The sequence below is a fragment of the Cyprinus carpio genome, chromosome A15, assembly GCF_018340385.1.
Source record: "Cyprinus carpio isolate SPL01 chromosome A15, ASM1834038v1, whole genome shotgun sequence".
In the NCBI taxonomy this organism is placed as follows: Eukaryota; Metazoa; Chordata; class Actinopteri; order Cypriniformes; family Cyprinidae; genus Cyprinus; species Cyprinus carpio.
In genome coordinates, this window is record NC_056586.1 from 10,258,703 (window position 1) to 10,280,468 (window position 21,766).

The 21,766-nt window shown below is 37.0% G+C and overlaps 1 protein-coding gene across 2 annotated transcripts; it reads right to left on the minus strand.

The window, feature by feature from the left end:
- Nucleotides 1-1,500: 1,500 nt before the first annotated feature.
- LOC109051835 (prolylcarboxypeptidase (angiotensinase C)) lies at nucleotides 1,501-21,714 on the minus strand. 2 transcript variants are annotated; one of them, XM_042770966.1, is made up of 10 exons: nucleotides 21,162-21,714; nucleotides 12,233-12,373; nucleotide 11,143; nucleotides 8,970-9,070; nucleotides 8,703-8,884; nucleotides 8,116-8,267; nucleotides 7,368-7,540; nucleotides 5,022-5,189; nucleotides 4,129-4,316; nucleotides 1,501-3,743 (listed from the first exon to the last, which is right to left on the minus strand). In XM_042770966.1, the coding sequence occupies exons 1-10, from the start codon at nucleotides 21,372-21,374 to the stop codon at nucleotides 3,539-3,541; spliced, it is 1,524 nt and encodes a 507-aa protein (XP_042626900.1). In that variant the 5' UTR covers nucleotides 21,375-21,714; the 3' UTR covers nucleotides 1,501-3,538. The 2 variants fall into 2 exon arrangements, with proteins under 2 accessions (XP_042626900.1, XP_042626899.1); XM_042770965.1 differs by lacking the exons at nucleotide 11,143; nucleotides 12,233-12,373; nucleotides 21,162-21,714 and adding an exon at nucleotides 9,870-10,008 and having other exon boundaries at nucleotides 8,970-9,071.
- Nucleotides 21,715-21,766: the final 52 nt, after the last annotated feature.

Here is a 21,766-nt window from a genome sequence, read left to right on the forward strand (position 1 = left end):
TTTAAGGTATGTACATACTGTAAGATATAAGGAAAAGGTAATAGTTTTCTTGATGGTTGCACTAACTGCATTTTTAACATCATTAAATGAAAGTTGTTGCTGAAATGTTGTTTATTTATTTATTATTATTATTATTATTAATTTATTATTTTTTTTCAAAATCAACCAAGATAAAGATATTACATTGAACATAACATCTAACTTGAGATTTTTAAAATAGTTTTTCTTTTTATCATCTTGGACAGCTTTAATTTGTCATCGACCCCAAATACATGTTTGCCTAGAGCATCAGATGATTTGATCCTTGCATGAGTAGAAATTGAAATCCAAGAGAAAACACTTGTGGAAAACAAATTATAAAGAAGAAAAAGCATCCAACAAGGTCAAACTAAGTTGAACAAACTCAGCAGGGGGAAGAACAAATGAGACGGCCAAGGGAAAAACATTCATCTTTTCACTTTCGATTCACATCCATGGAAAGCTGCTTAAGCAAACGGACCACTGAAAGTGAGTATTGTTTGGTTATAGTTACACACGGTACACCCCACCCTCCACCCAGGGAATTTACAAACTCAGCACCCATGCTTTTTTTAAACCCCTTTTTCCTTGGACCCACACCCCCCAGACACCCTTCCCATGCTCTCTGGAACAGCAATGGGTTACACACACAGACACACACACACACACACACACACACATCTTTTCCCATTGGTGTGTGGTCCCAATTTAACCATCAACACATCAAGCACTAAAGACTGTCATTCAGCGAAATACTAGTAACATATTTGATTGATGAAACTGTCAGGTGGATAAGAAAGGATGTTAAATTAATGGCATCTTGGGACACTTATCACTTTACAAGTCGGATTTCCAAATGGAAATGGACCTTATTCAAGTCACAAGCACAAGGAAAAATGGATTTTTGTGTTACTGTGGCAGCAACAAACATCAGTATTCAAGTATGTCAAGTTATCTGACTAATGGCAGATGAGAGTTGTTTTTGATAAATATGTTTGAAAACAATCACTTTTTACTAATTCTATTCAATTATTAATTCAAAGATAATTTCAGACTATGTGGAAAATAACCAGCAAACAGGGAATGAACACAATTCACTGATCTGTTCATATTTCAGAGAACAACAAAGCAAAAATCATCATCCATCACCTCACACTCATCTCCTCCTCCTCATGACCTTCCCCAACCCCACAAAATAACCCGCTCTGCACTCTGGCTGTGATATTAATAATAATATTAGCAGGAGGCAGCTCGGCACAGAGCAGATGATGTCTACGTACCACAGTTTGGAGAAGCAGGAGCTGCCAGTGAGTGAATGCAGGTCTGGTGGAGTCCTGCAGGTCCCCGCATGGGGCACAATCTCTGTGTTTTACACCACATGCCTCCCGCTAGCAACTTTATTGCTCGTTGCCTGTCTTTAGGTTTTCATTAAATCACACTGGATCAGCAATTGAAGAGTAACAGGAAATGGGACGTGTACAGTTACTTCCATTCATGTGCATTTATTCTGTTATTCATGCATCATTTCCTTTAAAAAAAAAGTGCAAAATTAAGAAAATAACACAACCAGGTAGTACAAGCAGGAGTGTTCACAGTTTGTTTAGAAAACAGAAGACTTGTGGTGATTATGTATGCACATTAAAACAATAACACTATAGATCGAGCTAATTTTAGTGACTATTTCAAACTGTTTGAGTTCTAAATAGTAGAAATTATTCCTAAATGTTTCAACTGAATAAAAGGAATACTTTACCCCCAAAAATGAAAACTCTGGCATAATTTACTCAAACTCTTGTTCCAAACCTATATGATGTTTTTCCATGGAACACCAAAGGAGTATGTAGAATGTTAATATTCACTGTTTTCTATGCAATAGAGACATGTAGCAACAAGGGTGTGCTGTTAAGCTCCAAAAAGAACAATATAGAAACATAAAACCAGCATAAACATTGTCTACATCACTATATTCCAAATATTCTAAAGATTTACTAAACCTTTGTGAGGAAAACACATCAAAACGTAAATTATCCCCTTAACTGTGGTTTTCAAATGATAAGTTTGGTTCTTACATGTTCAGTAACCAATGACAACACATGACATTTGAAAAATGCGGAACTGTAAACATGGTACATGATTCATATGAACTAATTTTTTTGTCCCTTTCATCTAGAAAAAAAAAAAAAATCCTTTTCAGTTCCATAGAAGAAAAAAATCATATGATTTTAAAAGGATATGAAGGCAGACCTGCCAACCTTGGAAAATATTTTTGAGTACCATCAGCATGGCGGGCGGGGGGAGGGGTGGTAGTTGGTGTGGTGGAGTGGGGGTAAACAATTTATTGTTTACAGTTTACTGTTTACCTTAACTGTTTAGTTAATTTTTGCTATTTTTTTTATTTTTTAATTTATTTTTTGCTATTTTAAAGCAGAAGTTAAAGTTACTAAACTAAAAATGAAAATAATACAAAGCACTGACTAACTGAGTAAAAAGGTTATTTTGATTACCCCATTACACTTTACAGTTAGTGCTATCATACTTATTACACAACTACAAATATTTCAGCAAAATGTATATTTTAGTCAGTTATTGCTCTCCCATTTCACTGAGCTCTGTCTGTTGGCACGCATGCGCGTGGCAGCACTCGTTCTAAATGAATCACTAAAGCAAAAGCTCATGCACTTCTGACAGCAAAATGTAAATATTTCCATGGCTTTTTAAACATTTTCAGATGGAGAATATACCTGTGAAATGTAAGTTATGCATTAAGGAAAACAGCACATCTCAAACACATTAAACTGCACGTCTTTGTCAGCCTCACATGCAGCCTTTCTATCAGAGCATCTGACAGGGCGAGTGCGAGCCGCTTTGAACCGAAACTATAGGCTACTAGGAGAGAAATAAAATGCAGAAATTATTTACATGCAAAACAAACAAAAAAAGGCTCTGATTGGTTGAACTCTTCATCTTTTTCTGCTTTTGAATACTGTGCGTGGACCGGGGCGTCACTAGATATTTGCATAGTTTAGAGTGACAAATCGTACCAGCGTACTTTGAGGTCAAAATGCGTAGCTGCTACGCAAAATGTGTACAGATTGGCAGGTCTGTGAAGGTAAATGAATGTGTGAATTTTAATTGCTGGTGAACTATCCCTTTAAAATGTAGCATACTTCAGTTAAGAACCATAGCTGACTGTGAATAGGTATGATTAGTATTGCTACAATTAACTTAAAGATTTTGGCACAGGACACTTCCCCTGAGTGGTTTTGCACATGGTGTTTTCTGACACTTTCAGTTCCTTAATTTTCTTCAAAAACCACACACACACACACAAAACAAACAAAGAAAAAAAAAATGATGAACATTATGATCAACCATGTCCCCAAAAAGAACTTACCATCCACTCCCAAATAAAAACTGTATTTTTTCCACTTAAGTATCAAGTAAATTAACTCTTGACCCCTAACTTTGGCACAAAACAAATAGAAATGGTTCGTTTTGTGTTTCTTAATATTATTCCATATCATTGTGTAGTTGCTGCCTGTTTGAGCCACTCCTTGAAGTAGCGTACTTCTAACTCCCGTGTTTTGATAACTGACTCTGGGTCTAACTTGTTGTTGTAGCGCAGGTCAAGATGGTGAGCACCTCCATCGATCATAATGGCAACCAGAGATTCTGAAAGACTTGTGGTCACTCCACCACTCATCCATGGATCAAGATTTCCATTACTGAAAAAGACGACACAACTTTAGGTCTCATAGTATCACCAAATATACTGTAGTATATGTACCCTAACTAGAAGATATAAATAGAATGTTGCATTTAGTTAAATTAACTATTTTACTTAGTGTTGTGTATTTTTATGAGGAGTATTATAGCAACATTCTAACATTAAACCACATTGAAATCAGTGTGTTGTTCCAAATCAGATATTTATGAGATTCTTAATGTTTAGGATGCTGCCTGTGTAGGTACTAAACAACAAGGCTTTTGGAACAGAACTAATATCTAAACTCCAAACTGAAAATCTCATCAAATCAATTTCTTTTAATTATGGGAGCAAGTGAAAAATTAAGGCAGTGCTTAATATTATATAAACACAAAAGGTCCTACCTGAAGATGATATTGCTGTGAGCACTTATGTTTCTCCCACCGTACACAATTTCTGCCCAGTCTTCCCGTGGCCGTACTCCAAACTGGTTGTAGCACTCATCTGAGAAGGCCTGGAAGTTCCATGACTGTGGCTCAAACATGTCTATGATGCCGTCTGTACACATTGGCATTACCATCTCTGTGCAGCTCTGCAAATACGACACCATATCATGAAATGTTTACCAACATGATGTTAATATCCAGAAATTAGCTTTTTAGACTTATAACAAATTAAAATACACAGAAAATGACATAACACCATGGTTCACTGCAAAATTCAGACAGCTTCATCAAGCCAAAGAGGATGCCTTAAGGAGTGGGGACAGAATCTTGTACAATCAGGCACGGAATACACTGACAAAAGAGATCAGACTGGCTAAGAGGAGCTACTCTAAAAAGCTGGAAAACCAGTTTTCAGCAAACGACCCTGCTTCAGTGTGTTTTAAGTAAGGTATGAAGAACAGGCCCCAGGACTATTTATGATGCTGTTGTTTTATGCGGCAGTCGTCTGTGAGGGGCTGCCACTTTTACTTTCTTTTTGTGTTAGTTTGTTTGATTATTAAAGTTTTATGTTTAAATGTTCGCCGGTTCCCAGCTCCTTCTTCCCGATTTACGAACATTGTTAACCCTTTCCTTTGACTATGAATTTTGGAATACAGCACTAAAAATTTCATAGTGCTGTTTGTTATTTTTGGAGCTCAACTGCTTCCTTCCATAATTAATTTCTATGTATGGAAAAGAACAGCATCACAATTCTTCATCAATATGTGAATCTAAATAAAACAGAATGCAATGACCTATATTAATTAATGTGACCATATCGAGTCAAACTTCCAAACATTTTAATATTTTACCTGGTAGTACCAACCAAGTAAGCCCAGATTCCCAGTAGCTGTTTGTGAGGTGTTGAGACAGACTGCATCTCCCGTGTAATTGTAGTACACTTTTATGGCTTGAGAGATACCATTCAACAGCTGTTTGTCTGATACACCAGTATCAAAATTAAGACTTTTGCACACCACCTGAGAATCAGAAAAACACATGTAAATCACAGAACAAACAGCTGGCTTTATGTTCAGAGAGATGACAACGGTTCAGCTTTATTGCATAACAAAGGCGCAAATTACGGTCTGCAAACAAGCAAAGCTTTATCCGCATGAAGGTGAATAATTTCTATCCGCGTGATGGTGAAGAATTTTTATGTTTGCTAAATGTTATAGTTAAGCCAGCTACCATAATGATAAATTTGCCACAAGGTAATACTATCGCCACCTTGAGTACTGTTGTCTGTTACTGCAAATGTTTCACCATTGTTTGCATCTTCGTGGAGAAATTTTCCGCTCTCATTTGAAACTCCCAATCACACAGATTCCTACTAAAATGAATTCAAATGAGAAATTTCGCCATGCATTGGTAAATGTGACCACAATTTTACCCATTGTTATCTCTACAGAGCAAACTAGGATAGTAGAATTTATTTTAACATTGCAACCCACATCACACACATTAACACACATCACCCTTAACGGGATGTCATGTTTGACATCTGTCATGTTTGATTTTGAGGTTGTTGCTAACCTTTTCTTCCAAGATGGTGGTCTGAGCACAATGTATGCTACACGCATGTCCGAGCAGAGATTTATACTATGACAAAACAGGCAGAGGCTGTCCAAAGCACCTTCTCTCTACTTTTCAGATGGGATTAGGTTTACACATTCATCTCCAGCAACAGATTTCCCACTCCTAAGCCTTCAATACCCCCTTCTCTCAGTCACTCACATAATCACATTAGCTTTGTCATTAAAAAGCCTCTTTGCACCCACTGCCTAAACTGCTTTAACCACACATAGGGGTTGCATATATTATCAGATTTGAGGGTAGAAAAGAAAACTACTCAAGAGTAAACCATCTGAGCTTTTGCAAAGTCTACAAAGTCTGCATATTCATATGGGCTAGAGATAAGCTACAGTTACCAACAAAAAAGATAAATTTACCTAAAAGCTCCTAAAAAAAATGTTTAAACTATTTCCACAAAAACAAAAGCTTTTGTGATTCAAATTCACACTGCCAAGTCATTCTCTGTTACCTACTAAGTTGACTTGTTTGGGTAATGTTAATCATTTGACAAAGCTATTTAGGCATTGCTCTAGCAAACTAGTGTTCAGTCTGGCTTCATCTTGTATGTAATGCAGACTTTTCACAATTCAGTTGTTTTCTGATTTACTATCATCTTTCACTCTAAAATATATCAAATATGGAAGTAAAATGTGTTGTACATGGCAATTCAGATTCATTTTAAAATGTTCTCTAGGTCGGCAACTCACTAGCTTTAGGAACAGAGCTTATATTGCACACTAGAACTCTTCATATTCATTTTCCTTTGCTCTGTCAGATAGATTCAATGAATGAAAATACAGATGCCTCAGGAGTCCTGACAATAAACATGTTTTCTGTCCACGCCACCCTCTAACCAAAACCGAACAAAAACCTGAACAAAAGCTAAATTCTGAGGGTGGAAGAAAACAGAAGCTTTATGAATATGAATGAAGCTATTTGCATACTGATGTAAATGGGTACAGCAGACTTATTATCAGAGATGAGTCAGCATTAATGAGGAAATCATAGACTGAGAATGATTCACACCGACTAGCTGTGAAATCCAGCTGTAAAAGTAGAATTTTATCGTTAATGACTTTTGTTGTTTTGTCATTCATTATTCTTGTAAGATGTCTGATACTTCATTCTAGACCATGTAAGATTTTTTTCTTCATTTTTACCACTTCATAGTCACAATATACTGAAAAAAAATATTCAATTTATGTAAAGATTTTATGAAATGCAGACAGGGCCTAGCAAAAGGTCAGGTGTTCTTAAATATTTTAAAATATTTTAAAATAAATAAATACCATTGTAAAACCATTTTTAATAGTTTTAAGTAAGGATGCATTAAACCAATCAAAAGTGACAGTAAAGTCATTTACAATGTTATAAAAGATTTAAAATTCATATATCATGTATCATGTAAATACTTTACCGTGGTATATCATTTGGTATAGCATAGTATATTTTAAATTACATTTTTAAATTTATGTACATGACAGATGCTTTCATTCCAAAACAGTGCTTTCAAGGTATAAACTTAGAAGGTGTTTGCCACAGTATGTTCTGTAAGGGAAACCTTGGAAGTGAACTTATCGTACCTTAACAGGCCAGGCTGGAAGTGGTTGGAGGAAGTTGGCTTCATATGGATAATCCACCATGGCTAAGTTCACCCAGGTTTCCTGCAGCCAAGCCTTGAAGCCGTACACTTCGTCTGGAGTCTTTAAAGAACTACACAGTCCAAACTCCTGAGACAGCCACTGCAGACCGTCACCTATAAAAGAAAGCTGATCAAATGAGTCCAGAAAAACCCATAAGTTTCAAAAAGAGAGTAACAAAACCATGAAGAGTCACAAATGAGCATGGGTTTAAAACAACTAGAACAAAATCCTTCAACTATCAGTGTTGGCTAATAAAGGAGTACAGGTAATCTGGACGACATAATTAGCTAATCAAAATCAGCAAAACAAAAATCAAGTCCTTGGAATTGATACACATAATTAGATCACAGAGATTTTTTTTTTTTTTTTTACCAGGAAATGGCAATAAATTGGTTAACCATTTACTGACTGTGCCCCAGTAAACTCGACTAGCTAACTAATTTAACTGCTATACTAATGTTCCATGAATTTAAAATTAGTTCAAAACATGCATTAAGTAAAAATATTAAGTTTCCAAAATACTTGATTAGTATTACTGATTATCATTTTAACTGTGTCTTTTGTAATCAGTACCAGATCTTCGAAACATTGTCAACACTATTATCTACACATGCATGACATGATCACAAAGAATATATTCAACAAAGGGCTAAGCAGCATAAGCAGCATAACAATCACGTTCACAAACCTGTTGCTGAGACCCTGTCTATAGCCGCCCATGACCTCCTGATGTTGCTGCTACAGTTGGTACCACTGATGGTGAAATCATGGGTGACCACTTTGTAAAACTCTCCACATGGCACAATGAACTGCCAGATGGGAGCGGACGCGGCAAGAGCACTGAAAACATCAGAAGGTCACAATCACTGATTATCCTATTTCACAGTAGAAAAATCAACCAATAATCCTGAACTTCTCTGCTGAATTACAACACCTTCCTTAATTAAACACTTGGTTACACACTACAGGTAAGCATTTTACTATTCCAGAATCCCATGGCACTCTAAATGTAAGATATTATTCAGTTTCTAGGCATAATACTCCATTAATGTATACTGTACTTATGAATTTTTAATATGCTAATATTTCACATTTCGATATAAACTACACAAGCTGTGACCGTTAAGCATGTATAATATCTATGTACAATATGTATTTATGTAGAATAAGTGTATATGTATAGCAAATTATTCTTAATGAAAATGTATTTTGATATGAATATATTATAATATAATGTAAAATGTATATATAAACATGAACAGGGCAAACTCTCACCCTACAACTGCACTGGGATATTTCATCCTCAGCCAAGCTGCCAGCATCCCGCCGTAGGAGCCGCCAATGGCGATGACCGAACTCTTCTGAGCTCCAGGCAGGGTTGTTTTCAGAGCTTTGATGAGCACTGCAAAGTCAGCTAAAGCCTGTTCTGAGGTCAGGAAGTTCAGATACTTTGCATTCTGGAGGAAAGGAAAGACAAGCCCAAAAGGTCAAGGATGGTGTTAGCTAAATGACCCTTATTGCTCGACAGCGGTATTGACTCACGCTGTAAGATTCGTCGCCGAATGGCATAGACTCTCCATAGTAGCGATGTTCAGCAAAAACCAGCATGGCTCCCAGCCTTTCTGCTACATCCCACATGAAACCTTGGGAAAAAGTAGAGATGGTTTTCATTTGGACTAAGAGTTTGCATACTATCCCTAATAAATTTCATACTTTTGCAAGACATTATTCCTCTGGATGGCAATATTTCATATTTGATAGCAGTATTTTTCAGAATTATTTAATTATGAAGTACATTGTGCTGATACTGATTATCTAAGGACACTGTGCTTATTATTATCATGAACTGTTAAAGGTGTAGTTGATCATTTCTGCATCATTATCAGCACCAAAAAGAATAAGAGTGCTTTGGTTCTGGAAGTATTTTTCCCACCTATTTAAAAACTTCTTAGTTTAAGAGTTATAAGCCATGAACCACACCAACCAGCTATAAGGTGAATCACAGCTTTCCACACTGTTGATTTGAAGCAAAAGTATGTGAATAATAGACAAAAAAAAAAAAAAGGCTCATGACTCTGTACAAGAATTTCTCTGCAAAATCAATGGATAAAATTATTTATCCAAAAAAAAAAAAAAAAAAAAAAAAGATTTATTTAAAAAAAAAAAAAAAAAAAAAAAAAAAAGCTCACAGTAGGTCTGTATTTAAATAAACATTAATTTATTTAAATGTTTATAAGCTATCATTCACAAACATAAAATTCCCCTATAGAGAAAATTAATGTTCTTTCTACTTCAGGAACCTTGCTGATGCACTTGCTGTTTTCCTGCTTGGCAGTTCAAATAACAGAAGTGGTAGTTCACAGTTTTGTCAGTTCCAAAATCTCTATTCCCTTTTTTTCTGGCATTTTTTCCTATCGAAAATATAAGAAAATGTATATTTACAGTGTTGTTACAGAACCATGTGATGTCTCCTTCATTGCCCGTGTAAAACAGGATTGGGCCTCCTTCCTTGTGCCAGTGCTGGTCATTAAGAAGGTACCTCTGTTTGAATGTGCCATTCTCCAAAAAGCCAAAATGGTCAATCTGTAATAAAAGAAGTCTGATTAAGAAAATAACTGCTTTTAGTAAAAAAAAAAAAAAAAAGAAAAGGAAAGGAAAAAAACACAAAAGAAAATAAGATTATATATTCTAAGCACACATACATTTCAGTAAGTGTAATTAGTATATTTTGCATTAAAATGAATTTAATTTAATGTCAATGTCATTTGGAGAAATTTTGCATCCTCACTAATGCATTCAATGAATGGGTGTCGTAAGAAAGAGTCCAAATAACTGAAGAAAATCACAATATTCCACAAGTGATCTACAACGCATTTAACATCTTATGAAGCAAAAAGCTGCATGTTTGTAAAAACAAATCCATCATTAAGACATTTTAATAAGACATATTTTTTAGCCAGAAGCAACGGTTTGAAGTTGATTTAATGGATTTGTTTATTACAAACACACAGCTTTTCACTTTATAAAACGTTAACTGTCGTGTGGCTTACTTGTGGATTATTGTGATGTTTTTATGAGCTGTTTGGACTCTCATTCTGACGGCACCCATTCACTGCAGAGGATCCATTGGTGAGCAAGTGATGTAACGCTAAACTTCTGTTCCGATGAAGAAGCAAACCCATCTACATATCAGATGACCTGAATGTGTTAATTTTCAGTAAATTAAAATTTTAGGGTGAATTATTCCTTTAATTATGTTGTTTTGCTGCTGTTTTAACCATAAGCAGTTATAATGTTGTTACACCCCTGTCTGCACAACGTACATTAACGATACTACACTGTCTTTATTCTTGGGTGGTCTCCTCAATCTTCTGGCCTTCAGCCATCTCATATTGTTGAGCGTAAAACCTCGGAGCAGGATGGAGGGATAATTAGCCTCAATTTGTATTAAAATCTAGTGCCAGCGTCAGGGATGCCACATTAGTTCCGGTTTCAGCAGAATTGTAATATCCATTCAACTGGTCCAGGGGCTGTTCACTGTCTTCTACATTTCCATAAATTCTCCAAGTTTGAGGGACGGAGTAAAAAGAATGTTAAAATTTGTTCCCAGAGCTGCAAAGCTGCAGTTCTTAAAAGTTTTCACTCTTCTGAATCCCACCCAACACTTAATAAAGAATGTTCTCTTTAGTGTTTTTTTTATTTTTTTTGTAAATACCCTGGCTCTTTCTCCTGCCGTTGGCCACAAAAGAGGCAGAAATTTTATGAGCCAGTGACAGCAAAAGGACACTGAGTGCTCACAGTTACATTCATTCTACAGCAGTCAGAGCCTGGCTGCAGGTCAAATGAGTGTCAACTATATTTACATGCTTTAGTGAATTATTTTCTGTGTAAGTTGTTACATCTGAAGCCTCAAGCTCTAGAAAATTGGATTTTTACATAATTTATAAGCCTATTCATTTCACTTTCACTTAAAAAAATTATAATATTTTATAAATGTGCATGTATTTTCTTGTTAAAATAAATACTAATAAATATACTAATAATACATAAATGAGTAATACTTAAAAAAAAACTTTACTTTTATATTAAATTTAAATGTGTTTTTTTTTTTTTTTAATTTTTTTTTTTTTACTTTTAATATTACAGTAACAGGATTATAAACATCAAATATCAGCATTCCAGTCTTCAGTGTTACATGATCCTTCAGAAATCATTGTAATATGATTTGGAGCTCAAGAAACATTTCATATTATTATCAATGTTGAAAATGTGTGCTGATTAATATTTTTGTGCAAACCTTCCTATTTAAAAAACTTCTTAGTTTTTAAGAGTTATAAGCCATGAACCACACCAACCACCTATAAGGTGAATCACAGCTTTACACACTGTTGATTTGAAGCAAAAGTATGTGAATAATAGACAAAAAAAAAAAAGGCTCATGACTCTGTACAAGAATTTCTCTGCAAAATCAATGGATAATGTTGTTTTTCCTGAAGGAGTTCCACTTTTGAATATGATTTAAAAAAAAAAAAAAAAAAAAAAAAAAAAAGCTCACAGTAGGTCTGTATTTAAATAAAATTAATTTATTTAAATGTTTATAAGCTATCATTCACAAACATAAATTCCCCTATAGAGAAAATTAATGTTCTTTCTACTTCAGGAACCTTGCTGATGCACTTGCTGTTTTCCTGCTTGGCAGTTCAAATAACAGAAGTGGTAGTTCACAGTTTTGTCAGTTCCAAAATCTCTATTCCTTTTTTTCTGGCATTTTTTCCTATCGAAAATATAAGAAAATGTATATTTACAGTGTTGTTACAGAACCATGTGATGTCTCCTTCATTGCCCGTGTAAAACAGGATTGGGCCTCCTTCCTTGTGCCAGTGCTGGTCATTAAGAAGGTACCTCTGTTTGAATGTGCCATTCTCCAAAAAGCCAAAATGGTCAATCTGTAATAAAAGAAGTCTGATTAAGAAAATAACTGCTTTTAGTAAAAAAAAAAAAAAAAGAAAAGGAAAAAAACACAAAAGAAAATAAGATTATATATTCTAAGCACACATACATTTCAGTAAGTGTAATTAGTATATTTTGCATTAAAAATGAATTTAATTAAATGTCAATGTCATTTGGAGAAATTTTGCAATCCTCACTAATGCATTCAATGAATGGGTGTCGTAAGAAAGAGTCCAAATAACTGAAGAAAATCACAATATTCCACAAGTGATCTACAACGCATTTAACATTTTATGAAGCAAAAAGCTGCATGTTTGTAAAAACAAATCCATCATTAAGACATTTTAATAAGACATATTTTAGCCAGAAGCAACGGTTTGAAGTTGATTTAATGGATTTGTTTATTACAAACACACAGCTTTTCACTTTATAAAACGTTAACTGTCGTGTGGCTTACTTGTGGATTATTGTGATGTTTTTATCAGCTGTTTGGACTCTCATTCTGACGGCACCCATTCACTGCAGAGGATCCATTGGTGAGCAAGTGATGTAACGCTAAACTTCTGTTCCGATGAAGAAGCAAACCCATCTACATATCAGATGACCTGAATGTGTTAATTTTCAGTAAATTAAAATTTTAGGGTGAATTATTCCTTTAATTATGTTGTTTTTTTGCTGCTGTTTTAACCCATAAGCAGTTATAATGTTGTTACACCCCTGTCTGCACAACGTACATTAACGATACTACACTGTCTTTATTCTTGGGTGGTCTCCTCAATCTTCTGGCCTTCAGCCATCTCATATTGTTGAGCGTAAAACCTCGGAGCAGGATGGAGGGATAATTAGCCTCAATTTGTATTAAAATCTAGTGCCAGCGTCAGGGATGGCCACATTAGTTCCGGTTTCAGCAGAATTGTAATATCCATTCAACTGGTCCAGGGGCTGTTCACTGTCTTCTACATTTCCATAAATTCTCCAAGTTTGAGGGACGGAGTAAAAAGGAATGTTAAAATTTGTTCCCAGAGCTGCAAAGCTGCAGTTCTTAAAAGTTTTCACTCTTCTGAATCCCACCCAACACTTAATAAAGAATGTTCTCTTTAGTGTTTTTTTTTATTTTTTTTTGTAAATACCCTGGCTCTTTCTCCTGGCCGTTGACCACAAAAGAGTCAGAAATTTTATGAGCCAGTGACAGCAAAAGGACACTGAGTGCTCACAGTTACATTCATTCTACAGCAGTCAGAGCCTGGCTGCAGGTCAAATGAGTGTCAACTATATTTACATGCTTTAGTGAATTATTTTCTGTGTAAGTTGTTACATCTGAAGCCTCAAGCTCTAGAAAATTGGATTTTTACATAATTTATAAGCCTATTCATTTCATTTTCACTTAAAAAAATTATAATATTTTATCATAAATGTGCATGTATTTTCTTGTTAAAATAAATACTAATAAATATACTAATAATACATAAATGAGTAATACTTAAAAAAAAAACTTTATATTAAATTTAAATGTGTTTTTTTTTTTTTTAATTTTTTTTTTTTTACTTTTAATATTACAGTAACAGGATTATAAACATCAAATATCAGCATTCCAGTCTTCAGTGTTACATGATCCTTCAGAAATCATTGTAATATGATTTGGAGCTCAAGAAACATTTCATATTATTATCAATGTTGAAAATTGTGCTGATTAATATTTTTGTGCAAACCTTAATACATTATTTCAGGATTATATGATGAATATAAAAGTTCAAAAGAACAGTTTCTATTTGAATTTTAAATCTTTTGCAACATAATAAATGTCTTTACTGTCACTTTTGATAAATTTAATGCATCCTTGCAGAATTAAAGTATTTTAAAAAAAAATCTTAACAACCCCAAACTTTTGAATTTTAGTGTAACATCTTTTTATTTTTAAATATCCCCACTCTGTTGCGAAATTATATATAAATTAAAATCTTCATCATCATCTTTAAAATGACTATGGCAGATTTGAGAACTGAATGCAATGCCCAAACGAAACATCTGATTTTGGCTGCATTATTGACACTGGTTCAGAAATGCAGCGCCCTCTCCTGGTTGCTACAGACTTCCAAAGCAAATGTACAGCCCTGTAATGAGGAATGAGGAACAAGAGTCATCAGTCTACTACCTGTTTCCATGTAAAAATGTAGACAGGGCCGGATTTATGCATTGGCATTCTAGACACATGTCTAGATAATAGACATATACAATAAAGTAGATTTGCAACTGAAAAGCTACATGACATTTTTCAGCATGGAGGTAACAATGATGCTGTGTATATATATATATGTCTATATATATATATATATATATATATATATATATATATATATATATATATATATATATATATATATATATATGTCTTTATATGTGTATGTGTGTGTGTTGCGCCGGACAGGGGGTAATAGAGGAACAGAGTAACAGGGGCCCATGGCAAAGGGTGGGGTCCAATCGCGATCCCCAGCTCCAATCCAATAGGCCTTTATATACGTAACGTTTGCTGAACATTGTTTTGAACATCTAGATTAGGGCTGTGATTGTAAATAAATTGCATGCAATAAATTGCATTGTCATGCGCATCCCGTCAGTAAAGCCGGTTCTGTGATTAGTAGTAAATCTCCATCAACTGCTTTCAGATGGAGCGCCATTTAATACACAGAGCCATAGTTCACTGACAAGCTATGCAATATCGTGTGATATTATCAGTGATCTATGGCTCTGTGTATTAAATGGCGCTCCATCTGAAAGCAGGTGATGGAGATTTACTACTAATCACAGAACCGGCTTTACTGACGAGATGTACATGATAATTGCATGCGATTTATCTTGCAGCCCTAATCTAGATCTTTGTTCTATAGGGTAAAATACCTCTTCAAGGTGAAATTTATTTAAGGTTATGTTACTGATATTAGAAAATAGTCATATGTATCATTTAAAAGGATTACAGGTAAATTTATAGTCTGAAAAGCACAACTACAAATCATAAAATTAAAATGGCACTGTTAGTGGTGATTACTAAAGTATAAGCTTAAGTATTAACTTTCTGCCCATAACTTGTCACGCACTGTTGGTGCTACAGACATGATGAATGATGTATGCCGTGTTGAAGAAGGTGGACTTTTACTTGTTTAAGCAACAGGCTATTTTTTTTTTTTAAACAGCAAAAATAAAAAATTTTGCTAGTCAAAAAAACATCTTGGTTACGTATTGTAACCCTCTCTCCCTGAAAGAGGGAACGGAGACATCATATCAGTGACAGATGAATTGGGAATCTCACCAGAGAGACCAATCTACTTAGAGTGTAAACTAAATAAGGCAATGTATATTGGCATGCGATGACTGTATCCAGCTGCCGCTGATCGCAGCGCGAGTATATATAGCTTACCAAAGCGCCATGGATGCTGCCCCTTCCAGTGACCTGTGTGAGCCTCCTGTGCCCCCTTTTGGGAGTAGGCCGGGGCTCGCAACAAGACCAGTCACTGTTGTCGTAGCACTATCCACTCAGTGAGATTGGATAACACTGGGAAAACATACCCATTGCCCTTGGAACAGGAACGTTGCGGAAGACCCATCCTTCCCAAAGGAGGTTTCGGAAGCACTTACACATGTAAACCATTTAGGTGCATGTGGAAGATTTAGAGGTGATTACAACTCTCTTGGAAAATGGTAGAAAGACTGCCGGGGAAACATGGGCTCTGAGGCTACATCGTGGACTTTACACATATGGGATCTGATTAGGTCTCTACATATGGAACTCAGCCCTCTACCAGTTCTCAAGGATTCATTGAGTGAGGACCTGGCGCTGGACGTTCCACAATGTCTGGCTGCTGAGGGGATGGAGGAGCTTGACCGGGTCTACAGTACAGACTCTCTGGAGGGGTCTTAGCAAGCCGACACTAAACCAAGGCCTCTCGGTGCTTCTACCCATTTGAGATGAGAACACAGGAGGACACCGGTTCAACACAAAGGCTATAGAACCTAGCAAACGTGTTGGGTGTTGCCCAGCCCACAGCTCTACAAATGTCTGTCAGCGACGCGCCACGAGCCAGCGCCCAGGAGGATGCAAAACTTCTCATAGAGTGAGCTCGCAACCTGAGCAGGCAGGGCACACCCTGTGCTTAATAAGCCAGGGTGATGGTATCCACTATCCAGTGGGCCATCCTCTGCTTGAAGACGGCATTCCCCTTCTGCCAGCCTCCGTAACAAACAAAGAGCTGTTCTGAGGTCTAGAAGCTTTGTGTCCGGTCTTAAAGGGCGGACAGGACAAAGCAAAGCTAGGGTTCAGTCTGCCACCTCCGGAGGCAGCGTTTGCAGGTTCACCACCTGATTCCCGAAGGGAGTAGTAGGAACCTTGGGCTCACCAGGGCTTCAGGGTTACTTGGGAGTCAGCCGGCCCAAACTCTAGGCATGATTCGTTGACTGAAAATGCATGCATGCCCTACTCTCTTGATGGAGGCCAATGCAACCAGGAGCAGAGTCTTTATTGAAAGAAACTTTAACTCAACTGAATGCAAAGGCTCAAATGGGACCCACTGTAGTGCTTCGAGCACCAGAGACAGGTCCCAAGAAGGTATATAGGGAGGTCGAAGAGGGTTCAACCTTCTCACCCCCCTAAGGAACCTGATGACCAGGTTGTGCTTCTTCACCGTTCTCCCCTCCAAGGGTGGTGGTTAGCGGAAATAGCAGTGACTTAAACTTTAAAGAGAGAGCAGCTGCCCCTAGGGTAGGATATGTCAGATCATCTCAGTCTGCTTCTGTGCCGAACTGCTGGGCAAAGCTCTCGACCGTGTCACCAAAGAGGCCGGTCTGGGACACAGGGACATTGATTAACTGAACTTTGTTGGCATCCCTAATGTTGACCAGACACAGCTAGAGATGGTGCTCCTGGACCACAAGCGTGGACATCGCACGACCAAGAGAACTCGGGGTGACCTAAGTCGCTCAGTGTGCTAGGTCAGTTGCGGTTCGGGGCTCTTTCAGAACTTCCGGATCGTGATCACCCTTGTGCAGGTCCTTCCGTGCTTGAGCCTGGTGGACCTGCAGTAACGCCATGGCGTGACCAGATGGGTACATACAGGCTCGGGAGGGAAGGGATGGTTTGCCCTGCCAGGTGGAGGCTGTACTAGGACTAGAACTGCATCGCTACTGACCACTCCACCGGGGGGAACTCTGTACACCCCATGGCTGCTCCGGCGTCGAGGGTGGTGAGGTAGGAGGAACTACCAGGCCAGTTCCTGGCAGTAAAAGGCACCATCCACGACCTGGTGAGCTCCTCATGCACCTCTGGGAAGAATGGCACTAGACTGGGGCACTGAGAACCAGCACGGGCCACCCCAAGAAACCAGTCATCCAACCTCGAAAGCTCGGGACGCAGTGGAGGTCTCCACTCAAGTCCTACCCCCTCGGCGGCCCGTGAAAGCATAGCCGTCATCTCTGGAACCAATTTAAGCCTTACTACCATCCCGGAGGGCAGCAGCTCAGCCGAATCTTCCTCTGCAAAGAGCGCCGGCTTGCCCTCTGATGCAGTGATCGACATCCGACCTTTGAGAGGAGCCCCAAAGGATACGGCTGGTACACTCCTTGTAGAGGGCCCAGCACGTTCCTGAGGGAGCTCAACTGGTCCGCCGCCACTGTGATCCTCAGACCATCAAAGCTACTGCCTGAAGTAGTCCTCCTCTGACTTCTACCAGGAAGAGAACTAGATTGACGCAGAGGCAACGGAACTCAACCCCTTTTGAGGTAATGGAGCCTGGCCCGCAACTCAGAGGTGGTCATCTTCCCGTAATGAGAACATGACTCATCCACGAACGCCACCTCAGCATGCTTAATGCCCAGGCACGTGAGGCAGTGACCATGACCATCACCCGGCGCAAGGTAACGACGGCATACAGAAACGCTTGGGTGAAATGGCCTCAGCGGTAGCTGCATGCAATCATCGCATGCAAATGTGCATTAGCTTGTTTTGCTTACACTCGAAGTAGATTGGTCTCTCTGGCGAGATTCCCAATTCATCGGTCACCGAAGTGACGTTGAAAGTGACCGACTGAAAGGGAACTATAGTTTTATTAATATTTCACAAATAACATATGTTATATATTAATATATATTAGGTATAGACATATGCTGAAGGAGAGACTTCAGTAGACTTCTGCTGTCTATTTTAAACAGGGCAAGTAAGCAACTGCCAAGCAACCATTTAGAATACCCTAGATAGCAACACCCTAGCATCATGGTAGCATGTGTTGTACAAGCAAGCAACATTTACTGTATGTTTTCATCATAAAAGTAAAAATCTACTTTTGTAGTAGGTGTGCAGTATGTATTGTCTACTATAATTACACAATTTTTATTGTGTTGTTTTAACAAAGTCCAAGCTGAAATAATCGAGTCACCTATTTTTCAAAAACATTCTGAGAGTGCATGTTTTTTACTGCATTATATACCCTATTAGAATGCAGTTCTAACTATACGACTGCATTCGAAATATTGAAAAACCCCATCAATATATGAGGTCAAAAAATGCTTCTGTATTAGTTTTTGTCTTTTATTTATGGCATAAATCATATAGTTTTGCAACATCACACTAGTGCTGTTTTTCCCAACTATGAGTATGACCGCAAAAGACTGTAAGTAATGGCTGCTGAAAATTCAGCCGTCATCACAGGATACATTACATTTTAAAATAGAAAACTCTTTCAAATTGTAATAATATTTCACAAATTAACTGTTTTTACTGTATTTTTGATCAAATAAGAGAAATTTACAACTTTTGATCGACAGTGTTTCAACTACTAATGACAAAAGCCCAAAAAATACTGAGATTTCTTTCTTTTTTTTCTTTTCTTTTTTTTGTCAACATCGCACCCTATTTTGCACACATTAATGTTTTTTGTACTGTCTAATTAATTTAAAAACAGTTTGCTCTTGGTTGCTTGTCAAACAGTGCTCTTCATTTCTCCATCCAAAGCCAGCAACAGATGCTGAAACGACAATTGTTCAACCGCTCAACAAAGAGAATTCAAAACGGACAGACTACAGCTCAACTCGAGTGGCAATGTGAAATGAAGCAAAGAGGGAATGTAAAATCCTAGACCCATGTTACAGTTCCTGTAGAGTTTCTGCTTATATTCTTTGTAGATCCTCATTTTAACAGCCTTGTCTGTGCTGCTACGACTGAAGGCTACCGTTTAAGGTGTACCGTTTAAATGCTGACAAGGACGAAACCAAGACAATGAGGAGCAAGAAAGCCAGGAAATGGCCCTAATCTTCCTGATGGCTCAGAGGATGAGTTGAACAGACACCGAGAAACAATTGCCTTCACTCTGGCGTGTCCAGGTCAGGACGTAATTAGGCTCAGAGTACAGCCTAACAGGATTGTTTTTGTCTAAACCTAGACACAGGGCTTTTCCTGTGTCAGCTTTTCCCACAGACAGCATGTAAAAGATGAATTGCTAAGCCACTCTTCAGGCTGAGAATGAGATTAAATGTTTCTGAGATGTAAATTATTAAACAACTGCCAGCATCATAACATAATTTTAATAATTATATATTAAAGAAACAAAAATGTCATTGTGCGTTTTAGTCAGTGCATGTTAGACTATCAGGAACTGACACACACACACACACAAAATGCAAATTGAAGGGACTTTCAAGATTTCACTTTCAGCTCAATAAAGTGAAAAACAGGCAGACTGCCAGCATCAAATGTTATGCCTCTGCACACGGGACCAAGCCCAGAAGGGCGAAAGGATCTGCTATTATTCTTTGGGGGCCACAAGGAAAAGGAAATTTCCTACAGGCACAATACAGACCAGAACGGCACAGATTATGGACACATTAAATAAAGGAAATCTGTAAAACCGATGCCCAGTTGTTAGTTAATGAGCAGCCACAACCAGATAAAACTGTTGTGGGTTGCAAAATAAGGCCTGGCAATGTGATCTATCACAAGACTTTCTAATTGACACAAGTTGACTGGAATGATATTGGTTCACAATGGTAATAAATGACAACAGCTGACCTGTTAAAAACAAAGAAATTGCTGTTACATGAGATTCTGATTACAAGATCAAGGTTACATAAAGATGGTAATCGGTCTAACCACTATCATTACAGATATTTACTCTTTTGTACTTTTTTTGGTTATTGAGTGCACCGATAAATTGCACTATCCAGTGCATTTTGTTTACTTATTTTATGTATTTACACATTTTATTTACTTTTTACAGTCATACATTTTCAAGCAAGAAACATAGCATTGTAAGCGCAACTGTTTTAAGCCACACCAACAAAAATTAATAAAAAAACAGATTCCAAGAAATGTCCAACCATTTAGATCACAAACAACTTTGCATAAATAAAATGGTCTAAACAATAATAATAACAATGATAAAAAATAACAAATATTATTGTTATAATTATTCTTGTTGTCATACAATTTTATTCATCCATTTTAAGTTTGCAAAATAACATGCAAAATGGCATTTTATGTTTTATTGCTGCAGTCTAAAATGCATTATTTTAGTAAGTTTGTTTGTTTTAATATTTTAATTCGTTTTTACTGTGTTAAAGCTATAATGAACTAAATGTATATTGTTTATAAGAAAATTGCATTAAAAATCTGTAATTCCATGAAAACCAGTGTCAGTGAATCAGTGTAAACAAATGGATTTCTTGACATGCATTTAAATGTAGATTTCTTAAGAATAAATGGCCAGGTAAGAAAAGCAACGAAATAACTAACGTTAGGACGCTTACCTGTTGATCAAAATAGAAAGTTTTGTATGAGACAGATGTGTGATGAGGGTAGGTTTGGACTGTGTGTCTGCCTAAGAGCTGTGGTTTGATCGCCAGTGAATTACAGCTGATGAGGAGGAGGAGGAAGAGCAGAGCAGTGCTGGTCAGTCTCATGGCTGAATGAGTGAATCCAGTCAGTGCATGTGAAAATATGAAGCGATGGATTATTTCCATACGAGGAACTAGGAAGGATGTCAAATGACTCGTAGTTTCTCCATGACGCAAAACTTTTAAAACTTCACAAAAAAACAAAAAAAAAAAAATAAATAGAGGATACAACGTAACGCCTTAAAATATATACAATACCGTAGCTTTAAAGTTTTTTATTTCTGAAATTTTAGAAAATTATCATGCAGTAAGCTTGCTAAATCTGCTCATCGTGTGCGTATGGTTATTAAAGCTGTCTTTCTGTCTCTATGCTAACTCAAAACGGATTATATATAACGTTTCTATCGATAAAAGAATTGTTTTGTTAACTTCATATAACGAGACAACGTGCTTCCGTATTGCAAAAACGTGATCACCGTGATGCCTCATGGGTATTGTAGTCTCTTGTTACTCCTCAT